The 24,770-nt window shown below is 40.0% G+C and overlaps 1 protein-coding gene and 1 long non-coding RNA gene across 2 annotated transcripts; one reads left to right on the top strand and one right to left on the bottom strand.

Annotated features, from left to right (window-relative positions):
• Positions 1-3,436: 3,436 nt before the first annotated feature.
• On the top strand, positions 3,437-21,580 carry LOC136699966 (uncharacterized). The gene is made up of 4 exons (XR_010803683.1): positions 3,437-5,816; positions 17,906-18,021; positions 19,564-19,752; positions 21,450-21,580. It is a non-coding gene; the product is annotated as an uncharacterized lncRNA (long non-coding RNA).
• On the bottom strand, positions 19,759-24,304 carry LOC136699965 (cystatin-A-like). The gene is made up of 3 exons (XM_066675055.1): positions 23,757-24,304; positions 23,161-23,262; positions 19,759-21,561 (listed from the first exon to the last, which is right to left on the bottom strand). The coding sequence occupies exons 1-3, from the start codon at positions 23,889-23,891 to the stop codon at positions 21,382-21,384; spliced, it is 417 nt and encodes a 138-aa protein (XP_066531152.1). The 5' UTR covers positions 23,892-24,304; the 3' UTR covers positions 19,759-21,381.
• Between the last annotated feature and the right edge of the window lie 466 nt (positions 24,305-24,770).

The following is a 24,770-nucleotide window of genomic DNA, read 5'->3' as shown; positions in this document are numbered from 1 at the left end:
TAGAAGAGATACCTTTCTGTCCTCTGTATTTAAGTGAATGTCATTAAAATGACCTTGATTAGAGCAGTCTCAGTGCTGTGAATAGACCGGAACCCGGACTAGAATTTGTCTAGGCTACTGTTTATGGACATGAATCTAGTGAATTTCCTGAAAAATATTTTCTCAATGATTTTGCCAATGAACTGTAAATTAGAAATTGACCTGTAGTCACTTATCAGAGATTATTCAAAATTTTTCTCTTTTAGAAGAGGCTTTACAGCTGCGGTTTTTAGTGAGGAGCTCGGAAAGACCCCCTACATGAGTGAGGTGTTTACAATGTGGAGGATGTCTGGTGCTATAGTGTGAAACACACTCTTTAAAATGTGGTTAGTAGTGTGTGGAGACGGCAAATGTATGGTTTGAGATGATTAACTGTGTCAATTTAAATTTCACTGTTTACAGTATTGAACTCAGACTAAGGAGTCTTTACGAGGCGATGTAGAGGATACAGACTCATTGTTGGATATAGATGTACTAATCACTTGTCTGATATTCTGGATTTTAGTGTTACAGTTTTTCTCTTTGCTTTGGTGCATTTCTCACATCAATATTAATATCTGCACAACAGTAAGTGAATTTCTCAAAACAATTAGTACAAGCTGCAAAACCTAGTTGATAACCTGCAAAAGCCTGTCACTTGCTCAAAATGGAAAGATCATTCCTCAAACGCAAGTATTCATATCAATGAAAGTGTCTGTTTCATAAAAAAACAACTCCTGACACCATTGTTTATGAACATGATAATCAAATGGCTTTGTCATGTTTTCATTATGACAGTTTATTCTGTGAGTGTTTTCCAGTGCAAAAATTATTCAGATTATGGTGACACTACCTGAAAATGCTCAAGACAGCACTATACACTATTAGCACACCCATTTGAAGTCTACAGTTAAGTTACACATTATTGTATTTAGTGAGGTAAATGAGTACAAGACACAATATTTAGAAAAAAAATATATAAAGAAATGCATAAGATTTTCTTGACTGCTTTTGACAATGAGTTCAACATTTTTGTATGTAATGATTCAACCAATGAAATGAGTACTATTAGTGTCATAGGGAGAGACTATTCAGCATTCATAAGTATAGTTCATTTTGACTGACATGACATAAGCAAATGATAATGTTATAAAACAGAGAATTGTCTGGAAACAATTGATGCATGTCTAAAAGCATTTGCAAATTGTTGTGGACGGAATGAGAAACTGCTACTATGATGTGCACAAATGACTCTATCTTGTGGAGGATGAACTAACAGTTATTAACAGTTAACAGTCATTTTAATTCTGATCAGAGAAATGCACCAAAGCAACTGAGAAAAGCTGTAAGGAATTAGTGCTTTCTTTTCTCTACATCTTGACCCTCCTCTCTGTTCGGCCACATGTTTTCATCCACGTCACACTGGATATCTTCTCTTGCAATGCTCCGTGGAAAGAATCTCCTGGAGTGTCTAATCCAGCCTCTGCAGGCATCTGCTGTGATATCCTCACAAGCTGCATCCACGGCAGTCAGCAGGTTCATCTGGGTGTACGGCTGGTGATCGTACACCTTCCATCTCCAGGCTGAGAAGAACTCCTCAACTGGGTTCAGGAATGGGGAATAGGGTGGGAGGAGTTCCATCAGCATTCCGTGATGACTAGCAAGCCATTGCCTGGTGGTGTTAGAATGGTGAAAACTCACATTATCCCAAATGACGACATATTTGGGCAAATCGTCTTGCATCGCGTCTCTCTCATGATCAGGGATAAGGCCCCTGTAGAGGGTGTCCAAGAATGTGATGAGATGCTGTGTGTTATAGGGCCCTATAATTTATATTCATACAAAAATGAGATTTGGAATTCCCCAAGACTCCATTTTAGGACCTTTATTATTCATATTATACATGCTGCCACTAGTTATTAGCAGGCATGGCATTACCTTCCACAGTTACGCAGATGACACACACTTATACATATCAGCCAAACCATATGACAAACCAACACTAAAGAACATGGAGGATTGTGTTAAAGAAGTGGAGCATTGGATCTCGACAAAACCGAGGTTCTCCTTCTAGGTCCAAAACCTGCTATAAATAAGGTATCAGATTTAATACATAATTTTGACTTCCCTGTTCTCCCGAGCTCATCAGCTAAAAATCTGGGTGTTATAATTGATTCAGATCTATCATTTGATCAGCATACAGGTAACATTACAAAAACAGCTTTCCTACATCTTCGGAACCTCGCTAAGTTAAGAAATTCCTTATCCCTCCCAGATGCGGAAAAATTAGTTCACACTTTTATTACATCAAGATTAGATTATTGCAATGCACTTTTATCAGGATGCTCCAGCAGAAACTTGAGTAAACTCCAGCTAATTCAAAATGCTGCAGCCAGGGTCCTCACTAAAACTAGAAAATTTGATCATATCAGCCCAGTATTATCGGCCCTTCACAGTCACTATGTTTAAGTCTAGGCTCAAAACACACTTGTTCAGTTTAGCCTTTTGCATCTAACCTCTTTCTAGTTTAAGGTTGTGGTTTCAGGAACTCATGGACATGGGGAATCCGGGTAAACTCAGATGATGTGCTCACAATTTCTCTTGTTTGGAGCGGAAGGATGTCTTTGCCTGAGCTCCTTCTGGTTTCCCTCCTCCCAGTCTGTTACAGTCAGATCCGTCACTACACTAAAGAAAATATTCACATGCTCTTTTTCTCTGATGCACTCAACCAAACTAACTGCTTCCCTTTACTGTTTTCTGAGAAAATGCTGACCCACTGATGGAAGATTGTTTGCTGGATTCTCCTGCGGCCCACACCAGACCAGACCAGCTGCTCACCTCCATCTACTGCTGCCAGCCTCTGACCACTCACCATGATCAACTACACTGAAGTAGAAATGGACTCAGATTAGCAACACTGACTGATTCTTCCAATCTGATGCACTATTATTATGCCCCAAGATTGATGTCACTATTATTATTATTATTATTATTAGTAGTAGTAGTAGTATTACTATTATTGTACTGTAGCATAATGACACTTCATTGGTGATCATTTAAAATTCAATCTATAGTTTGATCAGAGGAGGATGGGTCCCCTTTGTGAGTCTTGGTTCCTCCCAAGGTTTCTTCCTCCAGCCTCAAGGGAGTTTTTCCTTGCCACTGTCACCTTCGGGTTGCTGGCATTGGTCTTTGATTTAAATGTTCTCTTCTGATACTAACTATGAGAAGCTGCTTTGTGACAACGTCAGTTGTAAAAGGTGCTATATACATATATTTGATTTGATTTGATTTATATATAATGGGAATAAGTGTAAGCACACCATTCTCTGACATAGCAACACACATTGTTATGTTTCCTCCCCGTTGGCCTGGCACATCAGTGGTAGCCCTTTGGCCAATGATGTTTCAACCACACCTTCTGTATTTTGTAAGGTTGAAGCCAGCCTCATCCAGGTCTATAAAAGTGTGGAGTGGTTCTCTTGATTCCAGCTCCATGATACGCTATGGCACACAAGGAATAATGAAGTAAATATAATGTTCATTTTGGACAAGAAACAGTTACATATATTTCATCTATAGCAAATGTGTCAGTATGCATAAGGGTTTTACCTGTACATACTGCTACCGTAGGTCTTTCACCCTCTCACCATTTGGTTGAAATGGACCTGTGTACAGCTGTTTCATTGTGATCTGGTGTCATTTCAGAACCCGGTCAATGGTGGAGATGCTTACAGATTGAATATTTTGAAAAACATTGTTGTCCTGTATAACAGCTTGCTGGATCTCCCTCAGCCTTAGAGCATTATTTGCTATGACCATGGCACATATAGCGTCCTCTTGTTGAGGTGTGATACTAGGACATCTGACGCCCCTATGATCTAGTCTTGTGGTCCTATATAGTATGCAGCTGCAGCATGCCTGGTTTTCAACCAGCTTAAAAGAGCACATGTCACACCCCTATTAGTTGAGCTGCATTGGCTACCCTTAGCTGCTCGCATCAACTTTAAATCACTAATAATGGCCTTCAGAGTATTCACTGGTTCTGCTCCCATCTACCTCAATAGACTCTTAAAACCATATGTTAGCGCCCGCCCTCACCCTGGAGGGGGCGCCAGTCCTTCACAGGGCAACACAGACACACACACACTAACACCTACGGACACTTTTGAGTCACCAATCCACCTACCAACGTGTGTTTTTGGACTGTGGGAGGAAACCGGAGCACCCGGAGGAAACCGACGCGGACACGGGGAGAACACACCAACTCCTCACAGACAGTCACCCGGAGGAAACCCACGCGGACACAGGAAGAACACACCACACTCCTCACAGACAGTCACCCGGAGGAAACCCACACAGACACAGGGAGAACACACCACACTCCTCACAGACAGTCACCCGGAGGAAACCCACACGGACACAGGGAGAACACACCACACTCCTCACAGACAGTCACCCGGAGGAAACCCACACGGACACAGGGAGAACACACCACACTCCTCACAGACAGTCACCCGGAGGAAACCCACACGGACACAGGGAGAACACACCACACTCCTCACAGACAGTCACCCGGAGGAAACCTACGCGGACACAGGGAGAACACACCACACTCCTCACAGACAGTCACCAGGAGCGGGAATCGAACCCACAACCTCCAGGCCCCTGGAGCTGTGTGACTGCGACACTACCTGCTGCGCCACCGTGCCGCTCTATATTAAATTATATTTATAATGTTTGGTGGAGGGTAATAAAAAATAAAAAAGTGAATGTGTAATCTCAGGGACACTGATGGACCACAGAGTGGAAAGAAAGGAACAGCTTCAGGAAACTACAGTGGAGGAAAAGCCCAGCAAGACTCTGCCTCTCTGAGACGCTCTTTTTAAACCCACACTATTAACCTGTAGTTTGTTTCTATGGAAACAGTTTGAGTAACCACTACTTAAAAGAAATTATTTTATTGCATTATTTAAAATGTTTTAGTATGTGCTCCTGTTTTGAGAGAATAACTGAGTGCACTAATATTTTTAATTTGAACAAACTTAACCCTCTGAGGTCGGCTATGCCGAAATTCCACATAAACACGTATATAACTCTGCGAGATTTTATCCTAGAAAAAAAATACAACATACCTCGGAAACCTTGAAGGGTCTACTTTCCAACTATATACAGGATGAAACGATATATATATTTATATTCTTGTGAGAGAAGCGTAAACAACAACCGGCACATTTTTGAGGCACAAGCTTTTTTGTTCCGCCCATAGACGCGTTCTGCCATTCATATGTTAACACTATGGTAATTCGGCAGCTGCTAGTGGAGGATTATTGGCTGATAATTTGCATGAAAACGCCCATTTGCTTGTTATAAACACAGAGCACATGTCGTGGAATTGTTTTCGTGGAGCTTCGTCATGTCGCACTCACAGTTAACAGCTGCGGAGGCACTGCTACACATCCAGGAGAGCTTTTCTTTGGAAATTGAAGAGTATGTCAGCTCGTCTGACGAAATATAGCACTTTGCCAGATTTTCATTGGTCAGTTCCAATGAGCCTAGTCTTGGTTTGTTTTGTGGAAGACCCTGTACAAGTTTGGAAGCCTTTTTCTCATTTTTACACTATAAGATTTGGTGTTTTCTGCATTTTACTTTTTTCCTTGGGCAAATACCTTTTTAGGACATAGTTTTCATTTCTTCTTTTCTTCAGAGAAGAGCTAATTACAGTCACAAATTACAGCTGACTGAGTCAAACAAGATGTCTTTTTTCCCTCAAGCTCTTTTTCACATTCTGGAAATTGGTGAGTTGTTTTCCATAAGTAAGTGACTGAAAAGAAAAATGATTTTATGCTTATCTTATGTTAGAAAATTAATTACAGTGTGTGAATTTTAGAGTCATTACAAAGTGTAAAGGTGGTCCGTGTTCAACTGTAAACCAAACACAGTTTTCTAACTAGACAAATGAACTTTTATATTCTTAATCTGTGCTGGTCCTAGTGGTTTGGCTGAGGTTAACAGTTTCCTTTACTTCATTAAATGTTCTGGGCCTCAGAGTTAATATCAGACATTACCAGCCTCACAGATAAAGTTATTGGAAATGCAAATACTGTCCTTTTCTCTGTGTGAAGAGAGCACAAGGATTGAGCCTTGTCCTTGGTAGCATCAGGAACATTAAAAATTAATATTAAATTATTTAAACTTTGTACATTATACTGTTTCTGAAATAAATATTGAAATATGACCATAACTTAAGGCAAAAATGTCAGAGACAAATTTCTTAAAACCTGGAGAAATAAAACCCAAATTATCTCATGCATGTCACACACACCCTTCACACACACTCCTCAACCTACTGCCGTCTGGAAAAAGGTATCGAAGCATTCGAGCCCTCACATCCAGACTCCGTAACAGCTTCTTCCCACATGCTATCAGACTCCTGAACACCTAGAGACTGAGACTGGACTGAAGAAGCACCCACCCACACACACACACACACACTTCTTCACACAAACACTGGTCTGTTGGACTGAAAATGAGTGTACTGTTTACACATATCCTGTTTACGTGATGGTTACATCCAGTTACCATTTACAGCACAAATACACTTTAAATTGCAGTGTCCCCCCCCCCCCCCCCCCGTACTTATGGTTTTGCATTGTCTTGTATTGCATTGTATTGTATTGTACTGTAGGGACATTGTTTTGTATTTTCTTAGCCATATCTTTTGCACTTTAATGTGTGTGCACTGTTTTATGTTGCACTAGCTTTGCAGTAGTCGCACTTTAATGTTGTGTATTGTCTTATGTAGCACCTTGGTCCTGGAGGAACGCTATTTCGTTTCACTGTGTACTGTAAACTCTGTATACTGCTGAAATGACAATAAACTTCTTGAACTTGAACTCTCAAGGGTATATGTTCACTTCCCTTTAGTTCGGGAACATAATTGTAAGTTATTCTATTATAATTGTGGATTTTTAAATTGTGTTGATTTCATACGCCTCCTTTCATCTCCTGAACTTACATTGTGTTCTTTTATTTTACACAGTGATTCCCACAAATATTCACCTCTCTTTCTGTAGAAGGCAAGGCAAGTTTTTTTATAGACCATCTTTCACACAAAAGCAATTCAAAGTGGTTTACAGACAAAAAAAAAAACTGTTAAATTAAAAGCCAGAATAAAAATCTTAAAAGTCCAATAAAACAATTACATAAAAAGATTAAAATGAATAAATGATTAAAAATGATTAAAACAATGTAAAACGATATAATAAAAGAAATGTTTTACATTACGATAGAGTGAAAAAAATCCATAAGAACCAAGTAAAATCATGGTCCTCTGTACCATTTCCTTTTACACCACACTTTGACATGTTACAGTACTGGAATAGTGGTGTCAAAGTCAGAATTGTCAAAAATGGTAATGGTAATTTTACCCGAGTTTGTACGTCACATAGTGGAAAGAACTCTTGAACCGGCTCACATTCAGTCTTGTTGTGCAACATACATTTACTTTATCTGAGTTTCTTCACTATAACCATTTTTAAAATGCTTTCTGGTTCATTAAAAATGCTCTCCCCATGACTGCATGTGTGTGAGGATGAAAGAGGTGCTGAGAGAAGTAAGACGCTCTGATACCTTTCACTGATATTTAGACCAGTGACAACACTCTGTAGACAATTCCTTCAATTCTAAGAAGACAGCAGACCACACAGCTGCTCAATGGTAGAAAAGCACTGCATAAAAACAGACAAAATTATTTTGTCACAGCATTTTAAATAAAGGACCCCAGACAATTAAAAATATTTTTATAAATGAACGTGTTTTACTTTGCAAGAGCTGAGGTTTTCAAACCGAAACATAAACAGAAGAAAATGTGACCCACCGTGACCCTGAACTGGATAAGCACTTACAGAAAATGAATGAATGAAAAAGGGCTAAAAGAGCTGTGTAACTGCTGCCTGTTCCACAGCCCTAGACAGAGACTTGAAGGCAACGTTCACGACTGTGATCAAAAAACACTTTTCATAAAATTCAGTAGATGTTTCTGCACTATTTGCTGCTCTCTAGTCGGTTTGCACTGGACACTGATCTAATGTGATTACAAACCCCCGGTGTCAGTGAAGGGTCAAATCAAATCAAATTTATTTGTATAGCGTTTCTTATAACTGATGTTGTCACAAAGCAGCTTCACAGCATTCCAGTAAAGACAAAGTTTTGACATGACATGTAAAAATGTAAACAATATAAAGAATGTAAAAATCCCCACGTGAGCGAGGCCAGGGTTACAGTGGCAAGAAAAACTCCCTCTGTCCTATCTAATCATTCACACAATCCTCTATTTTCTGTAATCTGTGTTTGTCATCGGGCTTGGCTGAAATATACAATTGCATGTCGTCTGCGTAACAGTGAAAGTGAATGTCATGGATTCTTATAACTGTGCCTAGCGGTAACATGTATAATGTAAATAATAATGGTCCTAAAATAGAGCCTTGCAGAATTCCAAATTGGAAGATAAATTGTTTACTTTTACAAATTGATAACATTCCGTTAAGTAAGATTTGAACCATGATAGGGCTGTCCCTGTAATTCCCTGTAATGTTTTCTAACCTTTCTAACAGAATATTGTGGTCTGTCGTATCGAAGGTCAAGAAGCACCAACAGGGGAAATGTGGCCTTGATCAGAGGCAAGAAGAATTTGTTTGTTATCTTGACTAGAGCTGTCTCAGTGCTGTGATGTGGCCTGAATCCTGATTGGAATTTTTCATATATATGATTCTTATGTAGATATGAACTTTTTCTAAGATCTTGGATAGAAATGGCAGATTAGAAATAGGCCTGTAATTAGACATGTGCTAGCTTATTAAATTAGATCAGAGGTTTAATAACTGCTAGTTTAAAAGCTTTAGGTACATGGCCCAGGCAAAGGGATGAGTTTACTACAAATAAAAAAGTTGATTTATTTCAGTAATTCAATTCAAAAAGTGAAACTTGTATATTATACTCATTCATTACACACAGATTAATATATTTCAAGTGTTTATTTCTTTTAATTTGATGATTATACAGCACCCTCCATAATTATTGGCACCCCTAGTTAAAATGTGTTAAAAATGTGTTTTTATTGCAGAAGCATAATCTCACTCTGAAAACAAATTATATAAAAAGCATCCTTCAATTCAAGTGAAAAAAAAAGAATAAAGATAAAATCCTGACTAAGAAATCATTATTTTCCATAAAATTACCTGTTCCACAATTATTGGCATCCTTAACAATTTCTTGAAAATAAATGTATTTGAACCATTTATGTCATTTCTACTGTAGTGTAAACACACTTCATAAAAAAGTGTGACCTTCATAAATCAGGCAATGGCTACGAGAAAATAGCCACCCACCTGCAGATGTCCTTATCTACAGTCAGAGCAATCATCAAAAAGTTCAAACATCTGGAACTGTGACAAACATCTGGAACTGTGACAAACATCTGGAACTGAGACAAACATCTGGAACAGTGACAAACAAGCCTGGAAGAGGACGCAAGTGTATCTTGCCACCACACACCGTGAGAAGGATGGTAAGAGAAGTAAAAAGTTCTTCAAAGCTCACTGTAAGAGAATTGAATCAAATGGTAGCATCTTGGGGTTACGAGGTCTCCCAAACAACCATCAGGTGCTATCTACATGCCAACAAGCTGTTTGGGAGGCATGCATGGAGAAAGTCTTTTATGAGTTATAAGCGTAAATGGGTGGAGTTTGCCAGCGGTACTGGGATTATACTGGGACTGTGTGCTTTGGTCAGATGAGACCAAAGATAGAGCTTTTTGGCAACAAACACTCTAAGTGGGTCTGACGTAACACCAAGGATGAGTACGCAGAAAAACACCACATGCCTATTGTTAAGTATGGGGAACGATCGGTGATGCTGTGGGCCTGTTTCTCCTCCAAAGGACCTGGGAACATTGTAAGGACACATGGGATCATGAACTCTTTGAAATATCAGGACATTTTGAATCAGAATCTGGAGGCCTCTCACCGAAAGCTGAAGATGGGTCCCCACTGGATCTTTCAGCAAGATAATGACCCTAAACATGTGGCCAAATCTACTCAAAAATGGTTCACAAGGCACAAAATCAAGCTCCTCTCATGGCCATCTCAGTCCCCAGACCTCAACCAATAGAAACCCTGTGGAGTGAGCTGAAGAGGAGAGAGCGTAGGAGAAGACCCAGGACTCTGGATGATTTAGAGAGGTTGTACAAAGAGGAATGGTCGAAGATCCCTCTTTTTGTATTCTCCCATCTTGTGAATAGTTATAGGAGAAGATTAAGTGCTGTCTTGTTGGCAAAAGGAGGTTGTACAAAGTACCAATAACTGTGGCACACATGATTTCATTTAAAAGATTTATTTCTTAATGTGTTATTATTTCCCACCAAATAAAGGCACATTAATTAAAGCTTAGATTTTTCTCTTTTTTGCATTGTTGTCCTATATTACTTTTTTTAAAATAATTTATTAGAAGCCAAAGAATGCTTCTTAACCAGGGGTGTCAATAATTATAGAGGGCGCTGTAACTGACAGCTAATGAAAACCCCAAATTCAGTATCTCACAAAATTAGAATATTATGAAAAGGTTCAATATTGAAGACACCTGGTGCCACAATGTAATCAGCAAATTAACTCAAAACACCTGCAGAGGCCTTTAAATGGAAGTCTGCTGACTTGACAGTTGTTCAAAAGATGACCATTGACACCTTACACAAGCAGAGCAAGACACAAAATAACATTGTTAAAGAGGCTGGCTGTTCATAGATCTCTGTGTCCAAGCACATTAATACAGAGGTGGAGGGAAGGAAAAGATGTGGTAGAAAAAAGTGTAAAAGCAAGAACCACCATGCACAGACATATTCAAGACATGGGTTTCAGCGTCGCATTCCTTGTGTCAAGCCACTCTTGAACAAGAGACAGCGTCAAACACATCTCGTCTGAGCTAAAGACAAAAAGGACTGGACTGCTGCTGAGTGGTCCAAAGTTATGTTCTCTGATGAAAGTAAATGTTGCATAGTATTGTACATATAATCTCTACAGTTTCATCTTGTCTACATGACCCTGCTCCAAACTCTCTTCTGAAGCTTTGTCTTTGAGACATTCCAATTGGTTTTCACTGTCATCACAGTACTGAGACAGCAATGGTTTTCAGACACTCTGGTGTAGTCTGACAGGCCTTGATTTTTTTACAAATTACACCCATCTCAAATTATTTTTTCTCAAAGTGTTACACATGCTTTTCTTCAGAACAATCTCTGCAACAACAATGTTGAATCAGTAAGAGTGTCATACATCTATGTTTTTTATTAAATTTACTCTAAACTTAGACTTTCCAAAAACCTGTTTTCTGAAATATTGTGAAAAAACACGTTCTAAACATTTCTTGACAAGACTTTTGAGGTCAGAACTTTGTAAACACGGGTGTTGGCCACACCCCAACTAGCAAAATTCAGGGAACGTTTGCCCCCATTGCATTCTCTTCTCCAGAGGGCGAGATACATGTTTGTAATATTTCATTATAGAAATGTCATATAACAAAAAACATAATAAAAGTCTTGGAGATGAAACAAGGTGTATGAAAAAAACACATTTTAAAATCTACAATAATAATATAATAATGTTCCCTAATTAAATGCAAAAATATGTACAATTGAGAGTACCACCACAATGACAACATATCTGACAATGTAATATTAGTAAGTGTGCTTTTCATACAGCCTTGAAACAATGTAAACGTAAAGCAATTGCAATGTATATAAACAGTACGTAAAATCAATGCATAGAAAATACATTTATAACTGACATTGAAATTTGAAAGTGGCAGTGTCATGATTTCCTAAACCCAGTTAACATTCAAATCCTGTTTTTCAAAGAAACAATTGGTTTTACACCCTAAGAACTGCCTTTTACATTCAGACTTTTCTTTAAAAATATGTTATTTATGTACTACGCTAAGGCTATATAACAAAACACTTAAAAAACAAAAATATTTCACCAGTAGGTTTGGAAAAGTAAAAAAAATGGCAGAAGTGTACTTTAAAACAGTTTGAGTTTCCTGAAATGTGTGGAAGTACACATTTGACACTTATTCATGGCATACATCAGTTCCATCAACAGTTTGCAAGCCTCTGCTGTGTTGTCACACTTTGTCAATACCTCACTGCCCTCAACAATGATGGAGATATCAGCCGTATCCTCATCTCTGGCAGCCTGGACAACAAGGATCTTCAGGAGGTGCAGTGTAGTGAAAGAACACTCAAGTGTAGTCACCTCAGTTGTACTCCTTGTTGAATTCCAGCTCTGTAATTAAACAGATAGAGATTATGTACATGTTCTGTTCTCTTCAATATATTTTCTTTAAAAATATTTAATGAAAAACTGTAAAATGCTTATTCATGCAGATTCATTAACTACAGAACTTCAAATGTAAAAGATGATCAGGTTGTAGTACAAACGGTTATACAAATCAAATCAAATCAAATTTATTTGTATAGCGCTTTTTACAACTGACGTTGTCACAAAGCAGCTTCACAGTTTCAAAACAGAACATTTAAATCAAAGCCCAATGCAAGCAAGCCGAAGGCGACAGTGGCAAGGAAAAACTCCCTCGAGGCTGGAGGAAGAAACCTTGGGAGGAACCAAGACTCACAAAGGGGACCCATCCTCCTCTGATCAAACTATAGATTGAATTTTAAATGATCACCAATGAAGTGTCATTATGCTACATAATAATAATAATAATAATAATAAGGTGAGCAGCTGGTCTGGTCTGGTCTGCAGGAGAATCCAGCAAACAATCTTCCATCAGTGGGCCACCATTCTGTCAGAAAACAGTAAAACAGTAAAAGGGAAGCAGTTAGTTTAGTTGAGTGCAGCAGAGAATAAGAGCATGTGAATATTTTCTTTAGTGTAGTGACGGATCTGACTGTAACAGACTGGGAGTAGGGAAACCAGAAGGAGCTCAGGCAAAGACATCCTTCCGCTCCAAACAAGAGAAATTGTGAGCACATCATCCAGGTTTACCCTGATTCTCCATGTCCATGGGTTCCTGAAATGACAACCTTAAACTAGACAGAGGTTAGTTGCCAAAGGCTAAACTGAACAAGTGTGTTTTGAGCCTAGACTTAAACATAGTGACTGTGTCTGCGTCCCGAACACTAGCTGGAAGATTGTTCCAGAGCTGAGGGGCTTTGTAGGAGAAGGCTTTCCCCCCCGCTGACGTTTTATGAATTCTGGGTACTCGTAAGAGGCCGGCACCCTGAGATCTGAGTAATCTTGGTGGTTCATAGCGTGTGATGAGGTCTTGCAAGTATTCAGGGGCGAGACCATATAAGGATTTATACGTGAGTAAAAGAATTTTGTAATCAATACGGAATTTAACTGGAAGCCAGTGAAGGGCCGATAAGACTGGACTGATATGATCAAATTTTCTAGTTTTAGTGAGGACCCTGGCTGCAGCATTTTGAATTAACTGGAGTTTACTCAAGTTTCTGCTGGAGCATCCTGATAAAAGTGCATTGCAATAATCTAATCTTGATGAAATAAAAGCGTGAACTAATTTTTCCGCATCTGGGAGGGATAAGGAATTTCTTAACTTAGCGAGGTTCCGAAGATGTAGGAAAGCTATTCTTGTAATGTTACCTATATGCTGATCAAATGATAGATCTGAATCAATTATAACACCCAGATTTTTAGCTGATGAGCTCGGGAGAACAGGGAAGTCAAAATTATGTATTAAGTCTGATACCTTATTTATAGCAGGTTTTGGACCTAAAAGGAGAACCTCGGTTTTGTCGCTGTTTAGCAGAAGGAAATTGTATGACATCCAATGCTTTACTTCTTTAACACAGTCCTCCATATTCTTTAATGTAGGTTTGTCATCTGGTTTGGCTGATATGTATAACTGTGTGTCATCTGCATAACTGTGGAAGGTAATGCCATGCCTGCTAATAACTCTGCCCAGTGGCAGCATGTATAATATGAATAGTAAAGGTTCTAAAATGGAGCCTTGGGGAACTCCAAATCTCATTTTTGTATGAGTAGAAGAAACATTATTTACGTTTACAAACTGATAGCGATCTGTGAGGTAAGACTTAAACCATGATAGGGCTGTTCCTGTTATTCCAACCATGTTTTTTAATCTTTCTAGCAGAATAGTATGATCAATTGTATCGAAAGCTGCACTGAGGTCTAGTAGAACTAGCATGGATACACAGCCTCGATCAGAGGCTAGAAGAAGGTCGTTTGTTATCTTAACTAAAGCTGTTTCGGTGCTATGGTGTGGCCTAAAACCAGATTGAAATTTTTCATATATGTTATTCTTATGCAAGTATGACCTAAGTTGTTGGGCCACAACTTTTTCTAAGATCTTAGATATGAAGGGAAGGTTAGAGATGGGTCTGTAATTGGATAGTACACTAGGATCAAGATTCGGTTTTTTGATCAGGGGCTTAATAACTGCTAGTTTAAATGCTTTGGGTATGTGACCTAGTCTAAGGGACGAATTTATGATTGTTAAAAGGGGATTGATTATGACTGGTAATACTTCTTTAAATAGTTTTGTTGGTATTGCATCAACTGTGCAGGTCGTACAATTTGACGAGTAGATGATTTTCTCCAATTCTAGCTGTGGTAGTGGGTCAAAGTCCTGTAGTCTTTCTTCTATGTTTTGTTCTATATCATCCACACCAGATGAGACAGGCTGGATTTAGTAATATGGTATTTATTGTTTGTCTAATATTTTCAATCTTATTGTTAAAAAAGTCCATAAAAGCATTGCTGGTGTGAATGGCTGGGATCTGTGGATCAGTAGCTGCCCGATTGTTTGTAAGTTTAGAGATTACATTAAAGAGTGCTCTAGGATTGTGTTTATTATTTTCAATCAGTGAGGACAGATGTGCTGAACGTGCATTGACGAGTGCCCTTCTATATTGGATAAGGCTGTCTTTCCAGGCACAGTGAAATACTTCCAGTTTAGTCGACCGCCATTTCCGCTCTAATTTCCTTATGGTTTGTTTTAGGGTGAGTGTTTCTTCATTATACCAGGGAGCGAGTTTTTTCTGTTGTAGCTTTTTACGCTTAAGTGGTGCTACACTATCTAAAGTTGATCGAAGAGTGTTATCTAAGTAGTCCGTTAGTCTGTCCAGCTCCAGTGGGTCTGCTGGACTACTGACTGAGGTCAATAAATCAGTGATGTTTTCAGTAAATTTAGGGGCTGTAGATGGGGTTAGTGAGCGCTTTAGATAATATTGTGGGCATGTACATTTTTTAAAATCTAAACTCAGTTCATATGAAATTAGATAGTGGTCTGAGACTGTGGAAGACTGAGGGAGAATATTTAGGTTTTTTATGTTCGTGCCCAGGGTCAAAACCAAGTCTAGTGTGTGATTACAATAATGAGTAGGACCTGATACATTTTGTGTGAAACCAACAGAATCTATGATTGATGTGAATGTTCTTTTTTAGGGGATCATCACTTTTCTCAAAATGAATGTTAAAGTCTCCTACAATTATTAACTTATCACATGACACTGCTAAATTAGCAGCTAGTTCACCAAATTCTTTTATAAATTCTGAATAGGGCCCTGGTGGTCTATAAATGTTTAATAAGGAGATAGTGTTCTTATTTGTGGCGGGGTTAATTATGTTAATGTACATGATTTCGAAGGAAGTACAGTTGTAACCATGTTTTTGGTTAATAATTAAATTATTTTTGTAAATTATACATAATCCACCCCCTTTGCCCGTCAGTCTGGGGCTGTGTACATATTTATAGCCTGTAGGAGTGGCTTGATTTAGTGCTAAATATTCATCATTTCTGACCCAAATTTCACTAAAGCATAAAACTTCAAATTTCTGATCCATTATTATTTCATGTATAATGACTGCTTTAGAGTTAAGTGCTCTTATATTGAGTAGGCCAAACTTTAGATCTGAGGGGAAGATACTACCCTCTGTTTCTGATGGTTTAATAGTGATTAGGTTATTGGGGCACGCTGTTTGATATTTTCTGGGTTTAAGTTTGATTCGGGGGACAGACACAGTCTTGATACTGTAACAAATTTTTATATTTCTTAAAGCAAGCTTTGTAGATACACCCTTACTATGGGCAAACAAATGGCCATTATCTGTAAGTGTATCCTTAAAATCACTTACCTGTTCGCTGTGTAATCTACTTGCCTGGTTTGTGCTGGTGGGTGGGGTTAGTCAAGCCTGGCGAAGAACATCCTTGATGTTCCCAGAGAGAACTGCAGAACCTAGACGACTAGGGTGAAGCCCATCCCGGCGGTAGAGGGCAGGACGTTCCCGAAAACACTCCCAGTGGTCGACGTAGTCCACGCCGACAGTGCCACACCAGACCCAGAGCCAGGAGTGGAGTGCGAAGAGCCTGCTGTACGCCTCACATCCTTGTCTGTAGGTGGGTAGGGGGCCGGAGACGACGATCCTGGCGTCCGTCTTCTTCCGAGCGGTATCCAGAAGCGAACGGTAGTGCTCCTTCAGGACCTCGCTGCGGCGGGCGGAAGTGTCGTTCGTCCCCACGTGGAGAACGACGGTGCCGAGATCCTCACGCTGCCGCAGCGCCGAGGGAAGTCGCCTGGCAACATCCAGGACACGAGCACCTGGGAGACAGGACACAGAAGCGTTACTCTTTGTGCCTGAGACTCTTAAATGTCTGACTATAGAGTCGCCGATGATAAGAATACCGCCCTGTTTAGTTCTCGGTGCAGGTGAGGGCCAGGAGCTGAGCACCTCAAACCGGTTAGTAGAGGTGAAGACTGGCTGCGGTAGAGGGGGAGAGAACCTCGGCTTCCCACGCCCACGCTGACGCTCCCAGCTCGGGGCTGGAGTGAAGATGGCCATCCCGGGGAGCCGTCGCGACGGAGGAGCTGGCGTGCCAACGGCCGCGTAGGAGGCATCACGGGCGGCCTCGAGCCTCGTCTTCTCCCGCTGGAGCTCCGTCTGCTTCTCCAGGAGACGCTGAATTTGGCGGCCCAACTGCTCGAGCTCCGTGCTGAGCCTGGAGAGAGATCGCTCCTCTGCGGTCGCCATAATAAGGAGAGAAGGAGTTATTAATTGAGAGAAGTTATTAATATGAAAACAACAATAATAAAATGGTAGTGGTATTAACAGTGTACAACTAACACTAAGCACAACTAATAAGAATAAGTTAACAAGGTATTAACAGTAAAGACTTTAAGTAAAGAACTTAGGAACAGTACTAAACAGCAGCAAGCAAACAAACTGAGCGCGCGAACTGTCAGCCGGAAATGACGACACCAACGACGAGTTAACGTGTAGATCAAGTTTAAGGGTGGAGTTAAGTTGTATTCCCAGGTTTTGAACTGTAATAGAAGGAGTGTGAGATGGATGTTAAAATTGTAGTGTGGAGGGTACGGATGAGGAAATGTGGGTTCACTCAGCAAGGAGTAGGCAGGACTCAAAATAACTCTTTCCGTGAGACTTTATTTAAACGAAGCACACGTGATGACGTCACAACAAGAGAGGTACCCGAAGAGAAATGAAAAGAAAAGAAAAATAAATGAAAAGAAAATAAAAAGAGCACGTTGGAACTAAACAGACAAAGTTTGTCCATACTGCAGTTCCCTCTACCTTTACCTGGCTACTGCAGCCAAATCCCCCTCCTTTTAGGAACTTAGCCCCACCCCTCTCTTAATTGGACTAACCCAACTCTAGCAAAGGGGTAAGAAGGTTGCTCCCAGGAAGATATTAATTCCCTTCAATACGACCATCAACAGATATCCCCCGCACATCTCATTCCAGCTTCACTGGTAAGTGTTTATCTATGTACATAGTTTTAATAGTTTTACTCATTTGCTTTTTCCCTTGCACAGGTTCCTGAATCCAGCTCTTCCCTCCCCCTCTCTATACCTCACCGTGGGCCCTTCGGCTAGCACAAAGAGAGACAGGAAATTCGCTGCCATTCCCCTAGGACCGGAACTGAAACAAGGTAAGCAATGATACTAATATACATTCCTTAATGTATATTCCAGTCTTGGTGATGGGTCCAATTCACTGACCTCATCACAAGGAGACACAATGACGTCACCAATAGAGAGACTGAAAGGACTGACTTTGTTGAGTCTTAGAACTGATAAGAATAAGTTCAGTTTTATTACTATTTAACTTCAGTGAGTTGTCCTTCATCCAGTTTCTGATTTCCAAAAGACAAAATTCTAAATTATGGAGAGGTGGGTTAGTAAAGGTCTCGGTCTGAAGATAAATTCGGGTGTCGTCTGCATAGCAATGGAACTCCTGGTTAAAGCAACAGATGATTTGTCCTAGTGGGAGAATGTAAATAATAAACAACAAGGGTCCCAACACAGAGCCTTGAGAGACACCATGTGTAACAGTGGATGTGACAGAGCGATAACCAGAGAGAGTGACATACTGTTTGCGGTCTGATAGATAGGACTTGAACCAGTCAAGGGCAGTTCCAGTAATGCCCAGCTTGTACAGCCTTGAAAGGAGGATAGAGTGGCTTACTGTATCAAAGGCGGCACTTAGATCTAATAGAACGAGTACACTAAAGCCGCCATTATCTGCAGTTACCAGCAAGTAACTGACGACTTTAACCAGTGCAGTTTCGGTACTGTGACATGGACGGAAAGCAGACTGAAGTGGATCAGAAAGGTTATTTGATTCAAGAAAGGTTTTAAGTTGATTAGCCACTACTCTTTCGAGAACTTTGGAAAGGAATGGGAGCTTAGAGATAGGGAGAAAATTGTTATTCTGATCAAGACCAGGTTTTTTCAGAATTGGAGTTACTGCTGCAACTTTGTAGATTGAGGGGACGTGGCTATTGAGCAATGACTGATTAATAATGGCTGTGAGGTGGGGGACCAGAGTAGGTATACAGGCTTTGGTTAGGGGTGTAGGGAGGGGATCAAGACAGCAGGTTGTGGTTTTAGATTTAGAAATAATTTCAAGAACGAGTGAATCAGTAACCAGCTCAAAAGCAGAGAAGAAAAGAGGGGGTTCCAGAGGGAGAAGGGCTGACTACCAGGGAGAGAATGTATAGGTTGCAGGAGCGGTGTGTGAGTCAATAATTTGAGTTATTTTATGTTCAAAGAACTTACGAAAAGAGTCACAGAGTTCAAGAAGGGGCTACAATGCTGATAGGGTGTTTAAAGAGCTTCGAGACAGTTAAATCCAACTGATCACGTGTGGAGTGACATCAAAAATGCTGAAGGATTTCATTCATTTTCCTTCATTTAACCAGGAAAGACTCTCACTGAGATTAAAAATCTCTCTTACAGGAGAGTCCTGGCCAAGACAGGCAGCAGCACATACAATGTTTCCACCAACACCACAGACCACAGAATCTCTAATAAGCTATTTAAGACATTTACAATCCATTTTGCTCAATTCCAATGTCTGAAGAATGCTTTTTAAAACATTAGTGGCACTAAGTCATGTAATTTAAATACTTTCTTTACCAAATATAAGTCTGATGGTGCAGCCTGACCAAAAGCTTGTTTTTCTATTTCAGTACGTACTGTGGAAACCTTAAGAAGATACAATGATTGAGAGTGTAATATCCATTACGTTTTTGATGTGAAGAATGCAGAACTGTGTAATGTACTCCAATCAGGTTGGGCTGGAATATCTGTTTGAAGGTGTCAGATGTTAATTGACTACCAACAGCCAAACAGACGTAAAGCAGTTATCAGGAATAAAGGTAAAACAATCAAATGTTAGTTCGGTGATTAACAAAACAGCTACATCTCTTTAAAAAATCATAGGATTGAATAACATTTCAGAATTGATGTCAATGTGCAGCATTACAGCAGAGTGCACTTTTCTGAATCACACACCTGTTCTCTCTACGACACGTTTGAACGACTGAAGACACAGTTGTTCTTCCAATATTCGGCTGCCCCCGGCGACCAGCTTCAGCACAAAGACCGTGATTTAAAACATGGTCCACAATTGTTGCCCTTATTTCATCTGGGACAAACCTATGGGCATGGACTCTCCTTCCTCTTCCTCTGTCTTGTCCCCTCAGTCTTCCACCACCCAGCCTTACCCCTCTTCTCCACTGTTCACCCTGTTCACGGCCTTGTCTTTCCACTGTGAGTCTGTGTGACACTGCAGTGTTTGGTGTCTATATGTATTTGTCAATTGAAGGTTCATGAGATGCACCTCTGAGCTATAGTTGAGAGCTGTTTGATCATTGTTTGATCTAAACCTTCACAAATTCCCCTTCTTCACTGAAAGCCAAGATTCACCTGAGAACAATTTAATCAGTTTAGGAAAAATTACCAAAATTTACCAAAGAGGTTTCATAGAAATGTACAAATGAGGCCTGAGAGATTATGACATGTTCAGCACTTTTGCAGGTAATGACCCAGGCAATGACCTAAAGCCTAAATGTATTGGAGGGTAAGACAATTCAACAGACAATCAGTAGAACACATTTTGATGAACATGACCTTTACATTGTATTAATCAGAATGACTATATTCTCAATAAGGGAACAGGGTGTTTGTGTAGAAAGGTAGTGTAGTAGGCCTCTGAAACTTAAACTATTAATAAATGTCTGTTTCAACGTCTGAAATCTGTACTTCTTTATATTAGAGGATTAATAATTAACACCACTGCGTTCTGTATTAATTTACATTTTGCACAGCACCCCAACTTTTCTGGAAATGGGGTTTATCCATCACTTTGTAAAGAGAAGTCCTGGAGCTTACTGCAAATACATTATTAAAAGAACAGCAGGCTACCCCCCAGCTGTAGGACAGGACTGAATCTACTGTAACTTAGCACCAACAAGTGGATACAGTCAGAAGCAGTGTTCAGAAAAGGCAGTGGAGTTCTCCTGTTTTCAGCCTTCAAAACACTGCCATGTTCAAGTCCATAGAAACCTACTAATGTCTCCAAATTACTGACAAATTTAACAAAACACAAGCCTTTTTCATCAGAAACTTTAATACACACTCTGTATAGAGGAGGGGTTCACTATCTCAACCTTCATCTGATCAGGGAAACACACACTTCACACACACACACACTTCACACACACACATACTTCACACACTTCACACACACACTTCACAGACACACACACACACACACTTCACACACACACACACACACTTCACTCACACACACTACATACACACACACAAACACACACACACACTTCACACACACACACACTTCATACACACACACTTCACACACACACACACTTCACACACACACACTTCATACACACACACACACTTCACACACACACACTTCATACACACACACACACACTTTACTCACTTTTTTTTCATTCAATATTTTTTCATTTTATTTGTTACTGTTTTACCACCAATACATTCACTTTTTTGTCATTAAATTTTTTTACCACCAATACATTCACAGGAACAACTCCAGAATTCTTTGAGGAAACCACTTCAACCTTCGTCAGAGTGTCGACCTGATTAAGATCTTGATGCACCTCTATGATGACAAGCTTATTCACTCCTACATCAACCTGAGAGAGAGAGAGAGAGAGAGAGAGAGAGTGTGTGTGTGTGTGTGTGTGAGAGAGAGAGAGAAAGAGAGAGAGTGTTTGTGTGTGTGTGTGAGAGAGAGAGAGAGAGTGAGAGTGTGTGTGTGTGTGTAAGAGAGAGAGAGAGTGAGAGTGTGTGTGTGTGTGTGAGAGAGAGAGAGAGAAGGACAGAGAGAGAGAGAGAGAGTGTGTGTGAGAGAGAGAGAGAGAGACAGAGAGAGAGAGAGAGTGAGTAAGAGTGTGTGAGAGGGAGAGAGAGAGAGTGTGTGTGTGTTAGAGAGAGAGAGAAGGACAGAGACAGCGAGAGAGAAAGAGAGAGAGAGAGTGTGTGTGTTAGAGAGAGAGAGAGAGAGAGAGAAGGACAGAGAGAGAGAGAGAGAGAGAGAGTGTGTGTGAAAGAGAGAGAGAGGGATGTGACAATGTTAGAGAAGTGTTCTGTTTACTGTGGAGGAATAAATATGTCATTACTGCAAATAAATAAAAAATATTACATACATAAATATATGACATTAATGAGTGAAAAATGAACGAAATTCCAAATAAATGCTGTAAGAAATTAATAAATATATTTATAAAATGAGAAGGATATGAATAAATGTAAATTTCCATTATTTATAAATGTATGTATTTCCATATTTATTCATTTTTATATATTTCCACATTTCTACATTTATTTTTGTGTTTCTGTGTCTGTGTTAATTGAGTGTGCTATTCTCAGGAGACCCACATTTTATTCCTTGATTCATATCTCGACTCAGGAAACACACACTGAACATTTACTACATTATTTAATTAAACATAATGAACTCTGACCTCTTTGTTTCTCAACACCACTGTTAATAATGTTCAGAATTAGGGTGAATGCAGTATTCCCCACTTGCCCCTACCACATATGGCACTTTTCCACTGTATGGACCTTATTCGACGAGTAAACACAACGAGTAATCAACGTTTAAGGTCACTGCTGCCATTGCTGTGTTCTCCAAAGCCCACTGTTCCTGCTAGAGACTGGGTTTAGAGGCGACACCCAATACATTTAGTGATAATCTCTGATTGTGGAAGTCTTCTGAAGGAGAATGAGGCCCTAAATGTAACTAAAGTCCAGCAGCTCCTCTGATATCACTGCAGACTGGTGCAGAGCTGCTACAGAGCGGCGCTAGTCGCCTGGGAATGAAGCACTGCTCTGTTCTGATGACGTATCAGGGTCTTGAAGAGTCGTCGTAGGGGGAGATTTAACCACTGCACCCTGTAACTCAACCCCAAGGGGAGAGAGGACACTCAGAAACAAGGGGGAGGGGGGAATGGGGAGTGGGATTCACCCTAAAGTGAGTACTGCAGCAGCTGGGGTAACTACAGTCTGGGTTACAGTGTAATGTAAAGCTTCCACAAGGGGGCGTTTGTGTACATGTTCAGTTTGGGTTTGTGTCTCTTAAAAATAACTTTATTATTCCCAGTCAAACAGCACAATCTTAACTAGAACCTTTATCTAGAACCTCCTTTCAGCTTGTTCATGTTTTTCTGGGGATTACACATTTATTACCAACAGACAAACCATAATCACGTATAAAAAGTTAAATGTACCTTGATTCTGTAGTTCACTCCTCCAGCAACTTGGGTTTGGTACGTCAGAGCCTCGAAACGAGAAAACTCCTCTCCAAGCTGCTTTTGGACTTCAGGCTGTAGCTGAAATAATAAAAAAAAACATTTTACAACTACAGCACAAACAACAGTAACTCAGAATAATATCTCCACAGACTGTCTTCACTTTTAATAACAATAATACTAACAGACCACCTTCACTATAATAATAGTACTGATGATGATGATGATACAGCTTCAGCTTAAAGCCACTGTTCTCAATGCCAAGTGTGGGCTGGAGGGGTCTATGTGGAACTGTTTTGACCTAATCCAGCTTATGAACTGTGCATTAAGAAGGTTTTTCATGCAATTACAACAGTTTATAAACAACCAGATATTGTCCTGTAAGCTGTTTATAAACTCTCATGAGCTTTAGAAGAAGGGTTATCAGTTTAGACCCAGATTAGACACAAGGTATCAACAGTTTTCCGTCAGTGAAATGAATAACACACTGGAACACAGCAGTGGGTTTTAATTCTGACCCTGAGCAGGACGGAGCACTTACAGAAGAATAAATTACAGAGAAGAACAACATTCACCTTCCTGCAGATCTCATTCACGCTGTTGTCAGCGTTCTTCCACTCTGACCATCCTCCAAGTTGTGGAGTTGTTGGAGCAGACTCTGCGATCACGAACAAGACAACAACGAGCAGGAGACAGAAGCGAGACGTCATGGTGCTGAGGAGAGTCTTTCAGGAGAATTGACACCTCTGAGTGAGTGGAGTGTAGTTCTGAGAGTGAGTTCAAACTGCTGTAAAGCTGCTGTATTTCTACCTGCATCTTCATCACTATCACCTTCATCTCTCAGCACAGGAACCAATCAGAAATTAAACCACTCCCTGAGGCAATAACAAGAGCCTTGCATCATTTTCCTGTGAAACCTCTTCCTCCAGATGTTTGGAAAAATACTTGATTTCTTCGTTTTAAACAATTTCTCTGCAGAAAAGATTTCTTTATTTTAATTTTCAGAGGAAAAAACACCTTTAAAACCTTTGCTGTGTGTGTGTGAGTGTGTGTGGGTAGAGCGCTAATAATATTGAAATATGAACATAACTTAAGGTAAAAATGTCAGAGACAAATTTCTTAAAACCTGGAGAAATAAAACCCAAATTATCTCATGCATGTCACGCTCTTCCAGAACCCTGAGCTAACAGCCATAGACACATCATTGGAAGTCCCCTCAAGGCTCTAAGTTCTTCATAAGTAGCTCTGTGAGTCTATTTTCTTTATCTGTCTGTTTCTTTACACCTGACTGTCTAGCTTCACCTGTCTATCTATCTGTTCCTCTACAGCTAACTATTTATCTATAGACCTCTGTCTTTCTGTCTATATTTAGACAAATTGTAATTGACACTCAACACTGTTTTTTGTCTCTCGCTCTCTATAGAATCTGGATGATGCAGATTTCCAGGTCATTGGTCCAAAACCAGGCATCACCTCTACTGAACCCTTCAAGTGTCAGGATCATCCTAGAAGGCAGTCTTGAAATGGATGAACTTACCAACCTACCTCAGGCAAGGTTCCCTTTGTTTGTTCTGACATATAGAGCATGA

This window comes from Hoplias malabaricus, chromosome 6 (genome assembly GCF_029633855.1).
Source record: "Hoplias malabaricus isolate fHopMal1 chromosome 6, fHopMal1.hap1, whole genome shotgun sequence".
Taxonomy (NCBI): domain Eukaryota; kingdom Metazoa; phylum Chordata; class Actinopteri; order Characiformes; family Erythrinidae; genus Hoplias; species Hoplias malabaricus.
This window is presented reverse-complemented; position numbering and strand designations above follow the sequence as displayed.